Source organism: Acinonyx jubatus, chromosome B4 (genome assembly GCF_027475565.1).
Source record: "Acinonyx jubatus isolate Ajub_Pintada_27869175 chromosome B4, VMU_Ajub_asm_v1.0, whole genome shotgun sequence".
NCBI lineage: Eukaryota > Metazoa > Chordata > Mammalia > Carnivora > Felidae > Acinonyx > Acinonyx jubatus.
The window spans coordinates 121,651,380-121,670,886 of NC_069387.1; the positions used below are offsets into that span (position 1 = coordinate 121,651,380).

General features: G+C 42.3%; 1 protein-coding gene across 1 annotated transcript; it reads left to right on the forward strand.

The window, feature by feature from the left end:
* The first annotated feature begins 1,318 nt into the window (after nucleotides 1–1,318).
* Nucleotides 1,319–19,280, forward strand: HSP90B1 (heat shock protein 90 beta family member 1). Its single transcript, XM_027070971.2, has 18 exons — nucleotides 1,319–1,506; nucleotides 2,525–2,627; nucleotides 3,431–3,572; nucleotides 4,088–4,204; nucleotides 5,246–5,577; nucleotides 10,020–10,131; nucleotides 10,342–10,461; nucleotides 11,239–11,355; nucleotides 13,320–13,457; nucleotides 13,541–13,618; nucleotides 13,940–14,005; nucleotides 14,604–14,873; nucleotides 15,123–15,368; nucleotides 16,214–16,350; nucleotides 17,703–17,781; nucleotides 17,873–18,028; nucleotides 18,298–18,420; nucleotides 18,982–19,280. The coding sequence occupies exons 1-18, from the start codon at nucleotides 1,458–1,460 to the stop codon at nucleotides 19,009–19,011; spliced, it is 2,415 nt and encodes an 804-aa protein (XP_026926772.1). The 5' UTR covers nucleotides 1,319–1,457; the 3' UTR covers nucleotides 19,012–19,280.
* Nucleotides 19,281–19,507: the final 227 nt, after the last annotated feature.

Sequence of the window (19,507 nt, forward strand, 5' to 3'; positions counted from 1 at the left end):
GAAGGCGCAAGCTTAGGGTGAGGGACTTCCCTCGCCGGAAAGCCACCTGGTGCTTTGTGTCTTTCTAAACGCTGACTGGGTATTTCTATGAAGTGACCAGGCTGCACACCCTCTCATTTGCAGCCCCACAGGTTTTGCTTTCAAATATCTGCAGGTGTATCCTCCTAAACCGAGTAAACGAGTACTTTTTTTTCTTTCTGTGCTAGACGGAATTTTACGAACACGCGCTCCACCTGGCTTATGGTAGGGATTCTAGGGCCGCTGGTCACCGCCTTTGAGCTTTAGGAGTGAGTTGAGGGCATCGAAGTTGTTCTAAATTTTCCTCAAAGGAAAAAAAGAAGCCCCACTCTCCTCTTCTACAAACCGAACCAGGGAGGCCACAGGCTCCGGCCACGGAACGCAGAGATGCAGTGAAGGCTCCGGCGGCTCAAACGATGCCGGAGGAGCCAGATTCGTATTTACCGACCAGAAGTGGAACCCCGACTCGGAAAGTCCGACCCCCGAACACCGGGCGGCTTTGGCCAGGGTGTCGGGGCTCTCGGGGCCTGTTTCTACAGGCTGTGATACAGCGGAGAGTCCTGGAAATAAGTACGGACATCGACTACAAACAGAACGAGACGTAAATTCTAAACCACGCAGCACCGAATTCCCGCAAAGACACGTTGGGAAATGCGGAAGAGCCAAGCTACGCAGCTGGCCCGAAGTCCAAAGACTACGATTCCCAGCATTCAATACAGTGTACCTCCCCCACCCCTATGCGTTGCATGCCGGTAATTGTAGTTTCTCACCACTCCCATCTAAAAAGTGCTCGGGTGATTTTCAACCTCTCACGTGTTTCTCTTTCCCCAGAAGCACTGCCAAAGAGAAAGCTGACGGCGAAAAGTCGCGCTGGAATCATTCCCACCGTGACCCCACGGTAGACCCGGAAAGAGTGAAGAACCGTTGCCATGACTACCGTTTCCCCTGGTCACGGAATAAACGCGCTCGAGGATCCGGAAGTGGTTCCTCTGCGACCTCTCCAAAAAGGAGGATGTGTTCAGTGCTGACGTTCATTGGGTCGTTTCACTTGGAGGCCAAAGCTTCCCAGGCAAAGGGGCGGTCCTGTGTGAGAGGGGCCCGCGGAGCCATTTGATTGGAAAAGAGATGCTAAGGTTGACCAATCGGAGGGAGCCACGCTTCGGGCATCGGGCACCGCACCTGGACAGCTCCGATTGGTTCACTGCGGTCCCCCCCACGAGTCCCCATTGGGTACAGAGGGTGCGTGGTGCGGCACCATTGGTGGGTTCGTGTTTCCCGTCCCCCGCCCGCGAGAGCCTGGGGTGAAAAGCGGCCCGACCTGTTTGGGGGGTAGTGGGCGGACCGCGCGGCTTGCGGTGTGAGCATTTGAGCCCCGTGGTGGGAGGTGGAGGCGGCTCCTGCGATCAAAAGGGACTTGAGACTCTCACCGGCCGCGCGCCATGAGGGCCCTGTGGGTGCTGGGCCTCTGCTGCGTCCTACTGACCTTCGGTGAGTTATCTCGGAGGAGCGGGCACCCCCGGACGCCCCCCTTCCAGCGCGGCCTCTTCTCGAAGGTTCTGGGGGCGTTGAGCCCGGGAGGGGGATAGCGGGGCCTCCGTTGGGCCTAGAGGGATCCATCGCCTTTCCTCGAAAGAGGCTCGGCTCGAGGGAGTTCGCGCACTCTCCTCTTCCTGTGGAAAGAAGAACGAGAACCGAGAACATTTAAATCCCTTGCAGATCTCCTAATCGCGTCTAGAGGTCTCAGCCAACTTGGGGTGGGGCGCCTCTCGGGCTCTTGGTCCCCCGGGAGCATTGCGGGTGCCCATTCCGGAGGACTTTTGTCAGACGCAGGAGCCTTCGGCCATCTGAGCTTGAGGACCCCCCCCCCCCCCACCGCGCCCCGCCACCCAGTCTTCCGAGTCTTTGACCCCGCGTTTCCTTTCTTAGGGGCTGGTCTGGGGAGCGTGGGGCTCTGAGTCAGAAGAAAGGCGGTGTCAGCGTGTTTGCTTCACTTTTGCGAGCTTCTTACCATGTCAGAATCTCATCACCTCTCTCCCCCCCGCTCAGTTGGGCCGGATTTCAGTTCCTCTCGCCAGAGGTTGCGCCAATTCTATTTGTATTCTGATCCGTGATACTGAAGGCCTAAGTTTTGGCGTGGTCACTTGGGAGGCCATGCCTTGGCCTGCGCAACACGTGTGAACGTAGAAGGGACCTGGTATCAAATCTGCTAAACTTTATTTATAAAGCTTCCCAGGGCTGCTGTAGAGACGTGATGCCCGCCCCAGCCTCCGCATTTCAGAATCTACTGGAGGGCCCCGTGTCTGAACTTAAATTTAAATGTAAAAAGTATGCCAAGTGGGGTTTACATTGGGTGTTGAAAACTAGTGGATCCGTTCTCCCGTGCCCACCTCCCATACTTACCCCTGAATTTTGCAACCTTACCCTTGCCCTGTCTGGTCATACTCCCTTCTGAGAAGTACCCGAAGCAAAATGGTTACGAGTTTTCTGGTGTTAAATCTTCCTTCAGGGTCAGTCCAGGCTGATGATGAAGTGGACGTGGATGGTACAGTGGAAGAGGATCTGGGCAAAAGTAGAGAAGGCTCAAGGACAGATGATGAAGTTGTACAGAGGTTTGTGTTCTTTTGAAACTGTATGGTTGGGCCCTTGTGAATACTGGAATATAGTCGCTTCTTTTGTTGTCTTTTCTTCAAAGGTCCAGATGACCTGTAACACCCCAAATTTAAATACCTAAAAGGTCAGCGCAGTGAGCATGTTCATCCCTGAGTAGGTCCTAACTTGCCCCTAGGAATGACGGGTCAAAAGGGGATGAATTTCTTTTGAAAACTGTTCTGGTAACTAGATTGTGGGACACTAGCTCTGTGACTTTTCCCAGACCAGTTGGCTTTATATTCGGTAAGTGTATAAACTTAGTAATTTTTAACTAACCTTTTGCCCCCAGTGTGGACCCACATATCACAAGTCGCATGCTCTACCTACTGAGCGAGCCAGGAACCCCTGAATGTAGTAACTTTAAAAAAGATTGCTCTCAAATGAGCAGTGTTTTCAAAGTTGGCCCCTTAGGACTTAATTGGCAATTTTGTAGGCCATTAGAGGCCAAAGCTTCCCAGGCAAAGAGGCGGTCCCACATGTGAGGGAACATATAAATGGTTTTGCTTTTTATTTTTAGTAAAGTTGGGTTTATTTTCCTGACAATTTTAAGAGCCAAGTATTCTAGCTCAGTTGTTAAGGTGGTAAAATTTTATTGTGGCAAAAAGATAGAAATAGCGGGTTAGTAATATTTTATAAAGGTTTCCATTTTACGCCTTTAACCCTTAGGGCAAACTTACAAGACCACTGGGCTCTCATAGATCTATGTTTTGGAGAGAACTAAATAAGCAATGCAGTTATTTGTTTGTCAAATTTATTTCCTTAGAGAGGAAGAAGCTATTCAGTTGGATGGATTAAATGCATCCCAAATAAGAGAACTTAGAGAGAAATCAGAAAAATTTGCCTTCCAAGCTGAAGTTAATCGAATGATGAAACTTATTATTAATTCATTGTATAAAAATAAAGAGGTAAGCAACATGTGGGTAATATTATTTTGTCTCTGTACAAAAGCATACTCATTTACCCTCATAATAAATGTACTTACATAGGAATTTCAGGTGAGTAGTTATTAGCAAAGTTTAAATACCCAGTATGTATATATAAAAATGCTCCCTATGGTGGGGGCGGGGGGGGGGGGTTGTTAGACATTTTTACCTTTTTCCTTTCCCCTCCAAATATGGTCATAGCCTGCCAAATAGTCCTGAGGGCAGTCACACAGACAGCCCTGTGTGTTGCATACAGAAAGGTGTTACTGCTCTTACCTGTTTAGGTATCCTTTATGGTTGCTACAGTTCTTTGTGTAAAGAGCTGTGTACCTCCTTTTACCAAGAGAGTAAAGCCACTTGTGTACCATAAGGAGTCTTATTTCATAGAGTGCTTTTTAGAGTACAGAGGAGAAATAAAATGGATTTGACATTAAATCTGATGTTTTGTGTATCTTGAGGCTAATCTAAGTGTGTGTTAACTCCTGGCTTCCATTTAGATTTTCTTGAGAGAACTGATTTCAAATGCTTCTGACGCTTTAGATAAGATAAGGTTAATATCACTGACTGATGAAAATGCTCTTGCTGGAAATGAGGAACTAACTGTCAAAATTAAGGTAAGCTTAAAACAGATTTAAAGCAAAAAGAATCCTTAAAGAATCCTTAGCGATAGGCAATCTCTATCAATCAGGATAGGCCAGGTTATGCTGCAGTGGTAAATAATCACCAAGCCTAGGGGCTTAAATTGGAGTTTAACAAAATATGGCTGTGGGCCAAATCCAACCTGCTGTTTCTTTTTATAAATAAAGTTTTATCGAAACACAGCCATGCCTATTTGTGTGTTATCTATGACTGCCTTTGCACTACACATTAGGTTTGAGTGGTTGTGACAGAGACCATATGGCTCACAAGCCTAAAATACTTCCTCTCTGGCCCTTTTTCCGAAGAAGTTTGCTAACCCCTGGCTTAAATCCTCCATCAAGGCCACTGTGGCCTTTGCTTTGTATTATTCTCATTCCCGGACACAGGCCAATTGAGTAGCCACCATCTGGAGTGTAGCTGGTTGCCATGGTGCAGAGAGAGCACTTGGAGGGTCTCCCATCCTTTAAAGGCTCTAGCCTGAAAGCTGCATTCCTGACTCCCTCCCACTTGGCAGCTCATTGGCCAGAACCAGTCACATGGCCTTAATAACCAAGAATGAAGTATATTCCTACTATGTTTCCAGAAGGCAGAGAGCTGGGAATATTTAGTGAAGGACATTTATCACCACAAATTGCAAATAGAGAAGTTTTGAATCCTTTTATTTTCTATGAAAGAAATAGGCAAAATATAGAATTTTATTTTTCTTGAAAGTTTTTCTTCAGAAATAACTTGTTTTATTTAGGTCTGTCTCTGCCCTTTGACGTTTAGACTAGTCTCTGCCTTCTTTATATTGCTGCTTTCTCAAATACACTGGAACTTAAGATTTTCTCTATCAAGATGCTCATGTGTAAGAGACAGTAGGCCATAAAATAGTATAAGGAAAAATAACCCAGTTTAGTTTTCTGTATGGGAATTGATGTGGCCAAAAGCGGGTAGTTTCTGAATGTATAGCTTACCGTTTACTTGTCGTACAGTGAGTATTAAGCATATCTAACTATCCCGTTCTTGCCTTTCAGTGTGACAAGGAGAAGAACCTGCTGCATGTGACAGACACCGGTGTAGGGATGACCCGGGAAGAGTTGGTTAAAAACCTTGGCACCATAGCCAAATCTGGAACCAGCGAGTTCTTAAACAAAATGACTGAGGCACAAGAAGATGGCCAGTCGACTTCTGAGTTGATCGGCCAGTTTGGTGTTGGCTTCTATTCTGCCTTCCTCGTGGCTGACAAGGTTATTGTCACGTCGAAACACAACAACGATACCCAGCACATCTGGGAATCTGACTCCAATGAATTTTCTGTGATTGCTGACCCAAGAGGAGACACCCTGGGACGGGGAACAACAATTACGTGAGTGTTACTAATTCCTAATGAGAATTAACAGTCCTGGTGAGGATCTTGACTCTGAGCAAACAGCTTATTCTGGGCCTTCATTCCTTGCCTGTACCATGAGGAAATTGACCTGTTCTCATCACTGGAGGAAATCTTTGGAGGCCCACCTGAGGCCCAGACACAAAGAGTTAGATAGCTGCTGTACACAGAGGGCAAAAAGTCCAAAGGGTTAATTCTTCTAGGGGAGAAGGCAGATTGGACGTCTCACAGCAATGGGTTGATTGAGGATTTCCAGGGAAGCAAGTCTTGGGAAAGAAGCGTCAGTGGATGTAAAGGCATAGAGGCACAGCTGTTCAAGGGATTAAAGAAATTTCTCGCAGTTGGTAGTGGTTAATCATAGAATTTCTGATCAGCTTTTTAAGGTTTTCTGAAGATATGGAGGGTGGCAGGACTGGATGAGAGGAGACTCTCTGGGTGACCACTGAAAGTTCTCAACTATGGGAGTAACTGGTGTTGGGGACAGGTTGGAGAGACCAGGTGCAAATACAGAGCTTGAAGAGAGTGAATGAAAGTTCTTCTGAAGAGAATGTCTCGTTTGAGGATGGTTGTAAATTATTGAACCCAAATCGGAGTTTGGTTTAAGCCCTTAACTGTTGTCTGTATAGATGAGGCAGACCTTCTGCCCAGCATCTCTTGGTGTTTATAGCCTGTGAAGAACGGTTTCCTGCCTCTCCCCTGCCCCCCAACAAATACAACAGGGTACTTCTACTTGCTTAATACTCCTGGGATGTCCGTATGAAGCTGCCAGCTTTGGGCCACATCAGAGAAATCGTATCTCGAGGTCATTTGACTTTTTTCTTCCTGCCAGGTGAAAATGTGCCTACAGTCTCCACTTTTTTTTCATAATTCAGTTTTAAGTTTTTCAACATAAGAATTTTTAAGTATTCAGAATGTAGAAAAGCATGTATCTATCATTCTGACCAGTGTTCTTCACTGAGGAAGCGAATAGTTCTGTCTTCGTTTTCATAAGTGCTCATTTAATTGAGATTAATTACATGAGGGCATTTTAATACGTCTACTGATCTATTGCTCCCAATTTACCTTACTCTGCCTTTGTTAGTCCTAGCTCCGGCTCTCCTTAGGACACGTCGCTAATAGTCATGCCCCAATGCCCTCTGTTAGGTGTTAGAGGAACAGAGGTAAATATCCTGTCTTAACTACAAAGAGATAGAAAAACAATGTCCCAAGAGGCGCTAATGTCGTAGAGTGCTGAGCCACGGGTGAGATTATCTAGATGGAAGTTCCACAAAAGCACACATTTGGTTGAACGTTCCATTCCCAGAGCCTAACACTTGCAGATATTTATAGGGGTGAATAAGTAAGGGTAATGAGGACAGTCTCCTGCAGGTAACATGGATGGCTGATCAGTGAGTGAAACTTGACGAGTGCTTTCTCTGCGTGAAACTGCCATTTTTCTTCAAGTCCTTTACCCAGCATTTATTCTGCAGATAACCATTTGAGTGCCTATTACCTGCTAGGGTTTAGAACTCAGTGGAGAGTAAGACCAGTGCAATCCATGCTTCCATGAGGCTCGAGTAAAGAAGAAGAATGTGAAATAATTTCACAAATGCCAGAAAGGAAGCTAGAGCACACTTCCTTTATCAGGAGGACCTTCTGGGGGCGCCTGACTGACTCAGTCAGTAGAACGTGCAACTCGTGACCTCGGGATTGTAAGTTCGAGCCCCACATTGAATGTAGAGATGACTTAAAGTCTCGGGGCCCTTGGGTCGCTCAGTTGGTCAAGCGTCTGACTTTTGATTTTGGCACAGCTCATGATCTCACAGTTCGTGAGTTCGAGCCCCATATCAGGCTCTGCGCTGACAGTCAGAAATTCTTTCTCTCTACCCCTCCCCTGCTTGTGTTCTCTCTCTCTTTCCCTCTCTCAAAATAAATAAATAAACTTTATTTAAAAAACAAGAATAAAATCTTGAGGGGCACCTGAAGGGCTCAGTCGGTTAAGTGTCCAACTTTTGGGTTTGACCGAGATCGTTATCTCACAATCTAACTGACTGTGCTGACAGTGTGGAGCCTGCTTCGGATTCTCTCGCTCTCGAAATAAACATTAAAAGGTAATCGTCTTTTTTTAAAGTTGGGGGGAGCTTGCTGAAATAAGGGTAAGTTAGATTCAGATATTCTAGGAAGCAAGCACAGTATATGTTGGAAGTTCCAAAGGCAAGAGGCCCATTTAAGGAACTGAAAGTCTAGACTGGACAAACTAAAGAGAAGACAAAGTGATGAGGTCAAGGTTCCACCTTATATGTATGACTTCATCTTCTATTTGACCAATGAAATAGAAGCCCTCAAACAATTCAGTTGCTACCCACTCTTTCTATTCCTAGCCCTAAATTAGGCCCCCACATACCCTTATGAGAAATTTTGTGAGGATTGAATGAGATCATGAAAGGAGCATCCAGTAAGTACTAACTAGTACATGTGCTTCTGTCCTTGCTACTGCAAGGGAGGTATTCTGCATTGTTCCCTAAAGCTGGTCACTACGTCCAATCTGCTGCTTCTCTCCTCCTCCCTCCTCAGAGGCTAAGCATGAATTAATTCCAGCCCCATTGTTTAAAGGCAGCCTTTCCCACATGCTCCCTCTTTACCATCAAAACCTAAACATGTTCAAGTCTCCGTGGGGAAGGAAGAGAGGCAGGTAGTGCCACACCCCCGTCTACTGTCAGGCATATCATGACTGTATCCACCACGTTTCCATTGAAATAAGTCCTCTAATCTTGTTGCTAAATCCATTGGATTCAGGGGAGTTTTAATTCACATTGGTCCCAGCAATAGAGTCCTTTTGTTCTTAGTTTTCCTCTTGTGTTTTGGTGTCTACTGCATACCCCTTAAGACAATCGCATAGTTTCCATGACCCTGGGTATCTTTTCGTTTCCTTTCCCTGTTGCTTAAATGTTGACAGTATCTCTCAAAGGTAACTCTTCAGCCCTTTCTCCTTACCTTTGTGTTCCTTATGCAGCCTTCCTACCATCATGGATTCGGCTTCCAGTTCTCGCTCAGGGTCCTCAAATCTATATTCTTAGTCTGGATCAGAGGTCAGCTGACTTTTTCCTAAAGGACCAGCTTGTAAATGTTTTTAAGCATTTGGATGGTAGGATCTGTCACATGTCACACAACTCTGATGTTCTTGCTGGAAAGCGACCATAGACAATATATGATAAGGGTGTGTCCCAGTAAAATTTCTTACAGGTGCCAGCCATAGTTGGCAAACCCTTGGTCTATATGTCCCTACTGGGCTCTGCACTCATATATCTAATTGCCTTTTAAATACGTCTAACTGAGATGTAACCATCAGCTTCAACTTGGATCCACAACTGCACTCTCCTTCAGCCCCTCATCACCCAGATATTGCTCTGAAACCAGAGACTTGGCCACTCTCTAGGCTTTGTCATCATGAACTGTCTACCTGTTGGTGATCCTACTACATTGTAAGCTTTTTGAAGCAAGAAGAGACCCATGATACAACATTGCCCATATTTATTAGGGACACTCCCGTACATGGGCTCCCCACTGGGTCTGAAGGTATGTTCTGAGGTGTTTGGTGAGTGGAGGAAGGTTCCTGCAGAAAGGACAGTAAGTGAGGAAGAAGAGGAAACAACTGCAGCTTTCAGTGTTAGAGTTATCGAAGCCAGTGCTGTTCAGTAGAACTCTGGAAATACTCCACCCCTGCACTGTCCAGTATGACCGTGCAACTAAAGAACTAACCTTAAGTTTTGTTTAAATAAAATGTGGCTGGTTGACTGTTTTGGTCAGTGGAGATATGAACACTATTTTGGATTAGTTTTCTAGCTTTTTTAAGGAACATGTTTTTATTAAGGGTTCACTGTCTATAGGAGAGGCTTCTTTTTTTTTTTAAGATTTTATTTTTGGGTAATGTCTACACCCAGTGCTCGAACTCACAACCCTGATGTCAAGCGTCTCCTGCTCTTCTGGCTGAGCCAGCCAGGCACCCCTGCATTTGCTTATCTATAATGATCATTTGGTTTTGAGAGCAACTATCAGAGTGCTTGTAATTCCATTTTTTTCTCCAGAATGTTTCAGTGCCTTCTCACCTTGAGCTAGCTTAACGTGTTGGTTCTTCAAATGAAAAACAAAAAAACTAACATGTTGAGAAGGTTGGGACATTGGCACTTTTTATTTGGGACTAAGGATATTTTTCACACAAGGAATGCAAGGAAGATTCTTCCCTGTGTTGTACTCATATCTGGTATATGGAGCCATATATGACTCATAAACCATCATTGGTGATGAGAGTTTTTAACGTGAAAAACGGGCCATCTTGGATTATGCCAAACTGTTAGCATTGTCAGGAAGGTATTTAGATTAATTTATAATCAAATCTTTTAAACCAAGGATGTCTTTCTAAACCTGTCTTATTTTCTTTACAGCCTTGTTTTAAAAGAAGAAGCATCTGATTACCTTGAATTAGATACAATTAAAAATCTCGTCAAGAAATATTCACAGTTTATAAACTTCCCTATTTATGTGTGGAGCAGCAAGGTAAATCTACATTGATACAAATTCATATGTGCTGCGTTGGCACATATTTAAATCTTTAACCCTTAAGAGCCACGTTTGCTCTTTCGGTATGGGGATACTCAGGGTTTTCTTCTGGAAGACCTGTTTGTTGGAGCTGTAATTTTGTTTCATATCCTCGATGAAATCAGGATTATTAAATAAATGAATTTCACCATAATTCTACTTCACTAGACTGAAACTGTTGAGGAACCCATGGAAGAAGAAGAAGCAGCGAAAGAAGAAAAGGAAGATTCTGATGATGAAGCTGCAGTGGAAGAAGAAGAAGAGGAAAAAAAACCAAAAACCAAAAAAGTAAGTCTGGTTAATCTCCACACTAAAATGCTGTTTAAGGTATGTTCAAGAAAATACAAAAATCTAAGTATGCACAGACTGATCTGGGTTCAGTTTTCATTAATTCTTAAAGGGCTTTTTTTCTCCAAATGGTAAGTCCATAGACCCAACTTTTAAGAACAAGGACTAAGTTTATTTGTTAGTGTTTGTGTTTTCTGCCTCTAGAAAGTTTTAAGTAGCAAACACCGATCGTTTTTATGAATAGTTTAAAAAGAAATGACATTTTAGTTAAAAATGAGGAAAAACTGTAATTTGCTTTTTATCAATAGTAATGATAACCAATTGCCTTCTTTGTGTTAAAGATCAATCTTGGGGCTCCTGGGTGGCTCAGTCGGTTAAGCGGCCGACTTCGGCTTAGGTCATGATCTCGCGGTCCGTGGGTTCTAGCCTCGTGTCGGGCTCTGTGCTGACGGCTCAGAGCCTGGAGCCTGTTTCGGATTCTGTGTCTCCTTCTCTCTGACCCTCCCCTGTTCATGCTGTGTCTCTCCCTGTCTCAAAAATAAATAAACGTTAAAAAAAAAAAAATTAAAAAAAAAATCAATCTTAAATGTTGAGAAAAATGGCTTTTTTTTTTTTTTTTGAGAGATTTTTGATCCCACTGTCAGGAGCCGTAGTAGATTAGGAGTGTCCTTTGGTGTTTCCCACATTCGTTTGCAATGTCCTGAAGTTCTAGGTAGCACTTGTACTGTACAACTGCTGCTGAGTGCTGGGGCTGCTAATCATGTCCTGTAACTTCAGGTTGAAAAGACTGTCTGGGATTGGGAACTTATGAATGACATCAAACCGATCTGGCAGAGACCATCAAAAGAAGTAGAAGATGATGAATACAAAGCTTTCTACAAATCATTTTCAAAGGTAAATATTACTTTAGAACGTGATGAACATTACTAAGTCAAAGCATTTTTAAATGGTGTTATAACTCTTTCAACACAGTTGGTTTCTGTTTAATCTTGTTTGTTTTATATTATGCATCTTAAAAATTTAAGAAGGAGTCTCTAGGCTTCACCACATTGCCAACAGGTCTGTGTTACCAAAAGGATTAACAACTGCCTACGTGTGTAGGCAGATGACTTCCATAGAACATAATATCTTGTATTGAATGGCTTTTAGCGTCATTGGGTCTTCTATTTCCAAGAATGAATACTTTTTATCTGATTATAGTTGAGACAAAATGTTACATTAGTTTCAGGTGTACAACACCGAGTCCTTGTGTCTCCACAGTATGCTCTGCTCACCACGAATGTCGCCAGCGTCTGTCCCCATACAGTGCTGTTACAGTACCATTGACTATTCCTTCTGCGGTACCTTTTACTCCTGTGACTTAGTCGTTCCAGACCTGGAAGCCTGTGCCTCCCGCTCCCCTTCACCCATTTTGCCCATCCCCCACTCCTCCTCTCTGGCAACCATCCATTTGCTCTCTGTGTCTGTAGGTCTAATTTTGCTGTTTGTTGGTTTATTCATTTGGCTTTTAACATCACCTTTAAAGAGCCTGTTTACAACCTCAGACCTTTATTGTGAGGTCATATTCTTAGGAATAATTACTAAATCTGTTTCTTTGCCTATTTCCTTTTACTGATCCCATCTTTTAAGTGAAGAATCTAAAGCTAGCATGGATTAGGATTGTTTGAAGTTCATATTTCCCCATACAGCATTTTGTACTAAACAGAATAGTTTAATCTTAGCATGGCTAGATAAAACTTAATATTCTGCGGTTATGTTTGTTCTTTAATCTTTATTCCATCCCTTCCCTGCTCTCCTCGTGTTAACATCCAACCATCTTTTAAGTTTCACCTCTTAAAAACTCCCCTTGGTTCTACTAGAACTCCACTTTTATTCTCTTGAACCATAGTTAGTCCTGGTGTATACAAACATAACGTACTTTCGTCAAGGACAGCTGTATTAGAAATAAAATGTGAACTACTGGGGCGCCTGGGTGGCACGTCTGACTTCGCCATATCTGGGTTTGAGCCCCACATCTGGCTCTGCACTCTAAGTGCTTGGGATTCTCTTGCTCTACCTCTCTCTATGCCTCTTCCCCACTTGCACACACGTGATCTCTCTTAAATAAGCTTTAAAAAAAAAAAAAACCTAATGTGAGCCACATCTGTGATTCTTAACTTCTTAGAAGTATGTTTTTTTTTTAAAGTTGAAACAGGCATAGTTAATTTTTAATGATAAGTTTGATTTAACCTAACATACCCAAAATAGTAATCATTATTTAAAAACTTAAACACATTTTACTTTGTTTTGTTTTGTACTGGATCTTCAAAGTCTGGTTGTAGATTTCATACTTAACACGTATCTCAATTCGGATTAGCCACATTTCAAGTGTTAGTACCCACATGTAGGTACTGTAGTGGATAATGCAGATCTAGGGAATTCGTCTTTAGGATTTATTTACATACCTCTTTACATCCACTGCTCTAGTCCATATCCCAGTGGAAGAAATGTGTTCCCGAGTACTTCTTTCTGGTTGAGCAGTACACTCATGAAGCATTGTATATTGTCATTTAGATAGGATCAGGGCTTTCATACCCTGTTCTCTGACACATGTGAAACCTAGACCCATGCATCTTTCCCCCAGTTTAAGAGATTGAGTGGTACTCTGGACGGTCATCAGCAAAACCACCATGTCTAGCCAGTTCATAGGAGAGCAGTCCTAGCCGTTTCTTCCCTACATTCCTCTCTCCACCCCCATTTGTTTGGTAAGGGGACTCTTGTTAGTTAAATGCTAAACTAAATGTCTACCACATAATCACTTAGCCTTTGCAATGCCTTTTTCCGGTGCCTTTGAATGACTAAATGCCAACTTTCCATAGGAAAGTGATGACCCCATGGCCTACATCCACTTTACTGCTGAAGGGGAAGTTACCTTCAAATCCATTTTATTCGTGCCTACATCTGCTCCTCGTGGTCTGTTTGATGAATATGGATCGAAGAAGAGTGATTACATTAAGGTGAGTTTTTAAGTTGTAAAGACTGAGTTTAAAATTTGAAGGTATAATTTCCAGAAAGTGACCTTTTCTTGGTCTCTGCTTAGCTCTATGTGCGCCGAGTATTCATCACAGACGACTTCCATGACATGATGCCCAAGTACCTTAATTTTGTCAAGGGTGTTGTAAGTATCTGAAGACTATGAGGAAAGGGGTCGTTAAACACGGGAGGGCGCCTGGGTGGCTCAGTCAGCTAAGCGTCTGACTCTTGGCTTTGGCTCAGGTCATGATCTCATAGTTTGTGAGTTTGAGCCCCAAGTCAGGCTCCATGCTGACCTTGCAGAGCCTGTTTGGGATTCTTCCTCTCTCCCCCACTTCCTCCCACCCTCTCTAAATAAATAAATAAACTTAAAAAGGCAGGGAACAGAAGTATTTTTTTGGTTTGTTGGTTTGGATTTTTTCCCAGTGTTTCTGTTGCTCACTGAACTTTCTTTTGCCATCTGAAGGTGGACTCAGATGATCTCCCCTTGAATGTTTCCCGGGAAACTCTTCAGCAACATAAACTGCTTAAGGTGAGTGTCTCTGGGAAGAGACTGGCTGGTTTCTTTCCTCTTTGATTGGGCTGTGAAGGACAGGCAGCATTAACAGAGTCCCCAGATTTTGAGACCAGTCCTTAGCTCTTTAGCTGAAGAGCTTAATTTTACTCTAGAATTATTAAATCCTAAGAATCTGATTGTTTTTCACCCAATATTTTATAAAAGTTTCAAACATACAGAAAAGTTGAGTGAATTGTGTAGTAAACACCCACACAGACCCACTACCCAGAATATAAACATTAGGGGGTCATTCCAGGGTTCTGGGATCAAGCCCTGCGTCAGGCTCCACACTGAGCACAGAGACTGCTCTAGATTCTCCCACCCTACCCCTCTCCCCTGCTTGCATGCTCTCTAAACATTTATAAACATTAAAACAATCTTGGGACTATTTCCACTGACAACCCGTTTCTGCTCAGTCTCACTTAGATTGCTTACCGTTCCCTGCCACTTGAGAAATGGCAGTGACGAGGCCGTGTCTTTCTTTCACCACTGCTACCCAATGCTCTCACATAGGGAAGGTTCTCAAAAGTTTGAGACCACATTCACTAATGAATTATTCTTTAATTTTATTTAGGTGATTAGAAAGAAGCTTGTCCGTAAAACTCTGGACATGATCAAGAAGATTGCTGATGAGAAGTACAATGATACTTTTTGGAAAGAATTCGGTACCAACATCAAGCTCGGTGTGATTGAAGACCACTCAAATCGAACACGTCTTGCAAAACTCCTTAGGTTCCAGTCTTCTCATCATCCAAGTGACATTACGAGTCTAGATCAGTATGTGGAAAGAATGAAGGAGAAACAAGACAAAATCTACTTCATGGCTGGGTCCAGCAGGAAAGAGGTAAGTTGAACTCCAGCTGTCAGGCATCCTGGTATGTAGCCAACTCCTGAGAAAAAAAGAACTTAATTGTGATGGTGGCCTGGGGTCATTACAAGGCCTGCTCAGCCACTGACAGGAAAGTCATTTATACTCTCTGCACCTCTTATTTCCCCACCTGTAAAATGGGGTTGTTAGTTCTAGATAAATGTAGCTACTGGGGTATATACCAGGGATAGACTTGGAAACTTTATCTTTTTCTTAATTTTATAGGCTGAATCTTCTCCATTTGTTGAGCGACTTCTGAAAAAGGGCTATGAAGTGATTTATCTCACAGAACCTGTGGACGAATACTGCATTCAGGCTCTTCCGGAGTTTGATGGGAAAAGGTTCCAGAATGTTGCCAAGGAAGGAGTGAAATTTGATGAAAGTGAGAAAACTAAGGAGAGTCGTGAAGCAATTGAGAAAGAATTTGAGCCTCTGCTCACTTGGATGAAAGATAAAGCTCTCAAGGACAAGGTATTCTTCTGGGAGTTAAAACCTGTGAAATTTTAGCATCTGCATTTTATTTTATTTTTTTTAACGTTTATTTTGAGAGAAAGCTCAAGCTGGGAGAGCGGGAAAAGTTGCACAGAACAACATTTAATATAGTGGTTAAATTTTGGGGAGGAGGAGCTTAAAATTATAAACTACAGGGACACCTGGTTAGAGCAGTCTGTAGAGCTTACAGCTCTTGATCTCGGTGTCCTGAGTTTGAGTCCCACATTGGGTATAGAGCCTACTTTATGTATGCATGTATGTACGTATATTTTTGAGAGAGACAGAGACAGAATGTGAGTGGGTTGGGGCAGAGAGAGAGGGAGGCACAGAATCTGAAGTAGGCTCCAGGCTGTCAGCACAGAGCCTGACGTGGGGCTCGAACTCACGAGCTGTGAGATCATGACCTCAGCCGAAGTCGGACGCTCAACTGACTGAGCCACGCAGGCACCCCAATAGAGCCTACTTTAAAAAAAGGTTTATAAACTACAAAGAATTAAAAAGATAATAATGGCTATCGTGTACAGTTCTGTTATTTTTTTTTTTTGTAACAATGTTTTCTGTAGTTTAATACTGCCTTTGTGGTAACTTAAATTTTTATTGGTTGAATTTAAGTCTTCTGTGTGTTTAAAAGTTGGTGTTTATTTTTGACCAAAAAAAAATCCTATTATTAAATGTCAAGAGTTTCCTAAGAATCTGAATAAGAGGTATTTTTATGCTTGTATTTGATCTTAAGTGATGAATCCTTAAGGAATTGAAATGCAGTTACTGAATGACCTTAACTATTGGTATTTACATGTATCTAACTTTTGATTTCTTATCTTAAGATTGAAAAGGCCGTGGTATCTCAACGTCTGACAGAGTCTCCTTGTGCTCTTGTGGCCAGCCAGTATGGGTGGTCTGGCAACATGGAGAGAATCATGAAAGCTCAAGCCTACCAGACGGGCAAGGACATCTCTACAAAGTAAGCATCCTTGGGAAGGTCCCTGCAAGGTATTCGTTCTTAGCCAGCCTTCCTTTTGTAGATAATGCCAGCGAAGAACTGATGTGTTTTTAAGTGGCCACCACTATCTGTTAGATAAAAGAGGAGACAAGTTTACAGAGGGATTCCTCTGACATTAGATTGATAAAGGAAAGGTGTTGAACTCATGATTTATTTTAAGGTATTTTTATTTACAAATGGAAATGTAATCTGTTACGTATATTGTCCATTGCTTTTGCATATCCTTGGCCTGGTATGTGTACTTCTTCATTTTTAGATATTAATAGCTAAGAGATGAGGTAATGACCTTGTCATTTGTCAAATGAGTTACATGCTTTTTAACTGCCATCCCTCCTTCCCCAAATAGTATGCCCTGCAAAATAAAGGGTAAAAGACCCATGGGTGAACAAGTTTATGAACTCAAGGGCTGAGTGCTGGACGTACACTGGGCCTTCAGGTGCCCTTTATTTTCAGGGAATATATATATGTCACATTTATATTGTAATGTCACAGCGGTGGTCTTGAAAATGATTTCTTCCCTGCTTTTATTTTCCTGTCTCCCATCTGGAATGTCTGTTTGCTCTCTGCTCATGTTTTCCCCAAGGCCTAGCTTAAGGATTCTTCTCACAAGTGTAGTCTCCATGATCACAATTTCAAAACTCTGTATATATGAAGTATATTTCATATCTAGTGAGACTCCCTAACATATGTTTCCACAGTAAAGTGCAAAAATGGTGTCTTGCTTCTGTGTCTTATCCCCCTGAAGACTTTACAGATTATAAAGTTAAGGTGGAAAATAGGTTTCTGTCTGTATTCCGTTGTAACAGTATAGTAGCCATTAAATAAATGTCCATTTATTTCAGTCATTTATGAACAGGAAGTTCCCTTCCATTCAGTGAGCAAACACCTGCTGTGTCTGTCCACAGTGAATAGATATCACTGCTCTCTTTTTGCCATTCAGACCAGTCAGGATAACAAACCAAGTCTTAATCTTCTAAATTCTGCATCTGTAATGGGTTTACCCCGAGAGGGGTAGATGCAGTTCCTCCCTGTCCTCCTCTCTAGGAGGGAGACCAGTCACAGCTAACAGCAGAAAACTAACGGTATGAAGGTATATTTAGAATGCATTGGGAACTCTGCTCAGATAAAGAACTAATGTGTCTTGGAACCATATTGGTGAAGGCATCGTGGAGAAGGTACTAAAAGGCAGAACACGGTGTCATGTAGCGATATAAATTTTCCAAGAGCTATGTATAATTTTAAAAATTTATAGAATGTGGGAAATGTATGGAGCCTGAAGTTTGACGTTAATGTTCGTTTTTACCCCTTACCAGTTACTATGCCAGCCAGAAGAAAACATTTGAAATTAATCCCAGACATCCCCTGATCAAAGACATGCTTCGACGAGTGAAGGTGATTAATACTGTAGCCATACTCCTTCATCTTTTCGTTGGGATACTTTGTACCTTTTAATATTAATCAGATGTCACTTCTTTCATCTCAGGAAGATGAAGATGATAAGACCGTTTCAGATCTTGCTGTGGTTTTGTTTGAAACGGCAACACTACGGTCAGGTTATCTGTTACCAGACACTAAAGCATATGGAGATCGAATAGAAAGAATGCTTCGCCTCAGTTTAAACATTGACCCTGATGCAAAGGTTTGAAATAATTTATTGAAATGTTTGACTCCCCAGTGCCACACGCAGTGCTAGAATTAATAAGAAATTCCCTTTTATATCTTTTTTTTTTTTTCTTTATCTGTCTCCCTTTGCTAGCTTGACTGTTGAGTCTAATTAGCGGATTTACTGTGCAGTTCTGGATAAAACAGGAGTGAAGTTAATTCCGATGTTAGTACGTTTGAATGAACAAAGTGGAAATAGATCCAAGGTATTGGATCCATTAATGAGCTTATAAATGGTGCCCTTAGGTGGAAGAAGAACCCGAAGAAGAACCTGAAGAAACAACAGAGGACACCACAGAAGACACAGAGCAGGACGAAGAAGAAGAAATGGATGCAGGAGCAGATGAAGAAGAACAGGAAACAGTAAAGGTATACATAGCAAGTCAAGAATGGGACTTGCATTTTAGTTCTTGCAAAACTAGGCAAACTTTTATTTTCAGTTCTGTCATTAGGACTGCATAGCTTCTAGAAGTCAGACTTCAGGAAATCTCCAAAATAGGCATCTAATGATGAAATTCAAAAGCTGGAGCAGCTCCTTTTTTTCTGTTCAAGTGTATACTTTCAGCTGCCCGCTCCTTTTGTTCCTTTATTTTAGCCATCCAGTCCTGAGACATTGTTAAACAGATTTTCCCTTAGCCCACATGGCTTCTGTATTCTCTGCCGCTGGCTTCTGCCTTCCTCTATGGCAGCATGAGGCCGATGGAAATTTTTGATTATTTCTGTTCAGGAGTCATTTATCTTATTGTTAGGTTCGAAATGATCCCGCAGATTGACAAATGTCATTCTAGCCTACAGCTGAAATAATGGAAATACGCTGGGCCCATTTCAATTGTTTCTTCATACACGAACCTTCTGTGAGCTAAGGGTTTTTTTGGTTTTTTTTTTTTGCTAGTTTTTAATGTCTTCTAAGTTTTTTTTTTATTTTCACAGAAATCTACAGCTGAAAAAGATGAATTATAAATTATACTCTCACCATTTGGATCCTGTGTGGAGAGGGAATGTGAAATTTAAGTCATTTCTTTTGGGAGAGACTTGTTTTGGATGCTCCCCCCAGCCCCCTTCACCCCTGCACTGTAAAATGTTGGGATTGTGGGTCACAGAAAGAAGTGGGTTTTTTAGTTGAATTTTTTTTAACATTCCTCATGAATGTAAATTTGTACTATTTAACTGACTATTCTTGGTGTAAAATCTTGTCATGTGTATAAAAATAAAAAAGATCCCAAATACTATGTCTTGCCTGTCTTCATAATGATTATGTAGAACTATGTATACTTGGTTGATTTTTTGTTTTTAAATCCTGTGTTTGGGGGTTTTTTTCTCTTAGTAATTCATACATACCAAAAAGTCTTTTTTAAAACTAGTATTTTAAAAAGTCACCTATATAGAGAAAAGATAATGTTCCTTACAGAAGAATTCCAAAAAAACCGGTAGATAGATGCTCCCCCTTGCAGGAGGT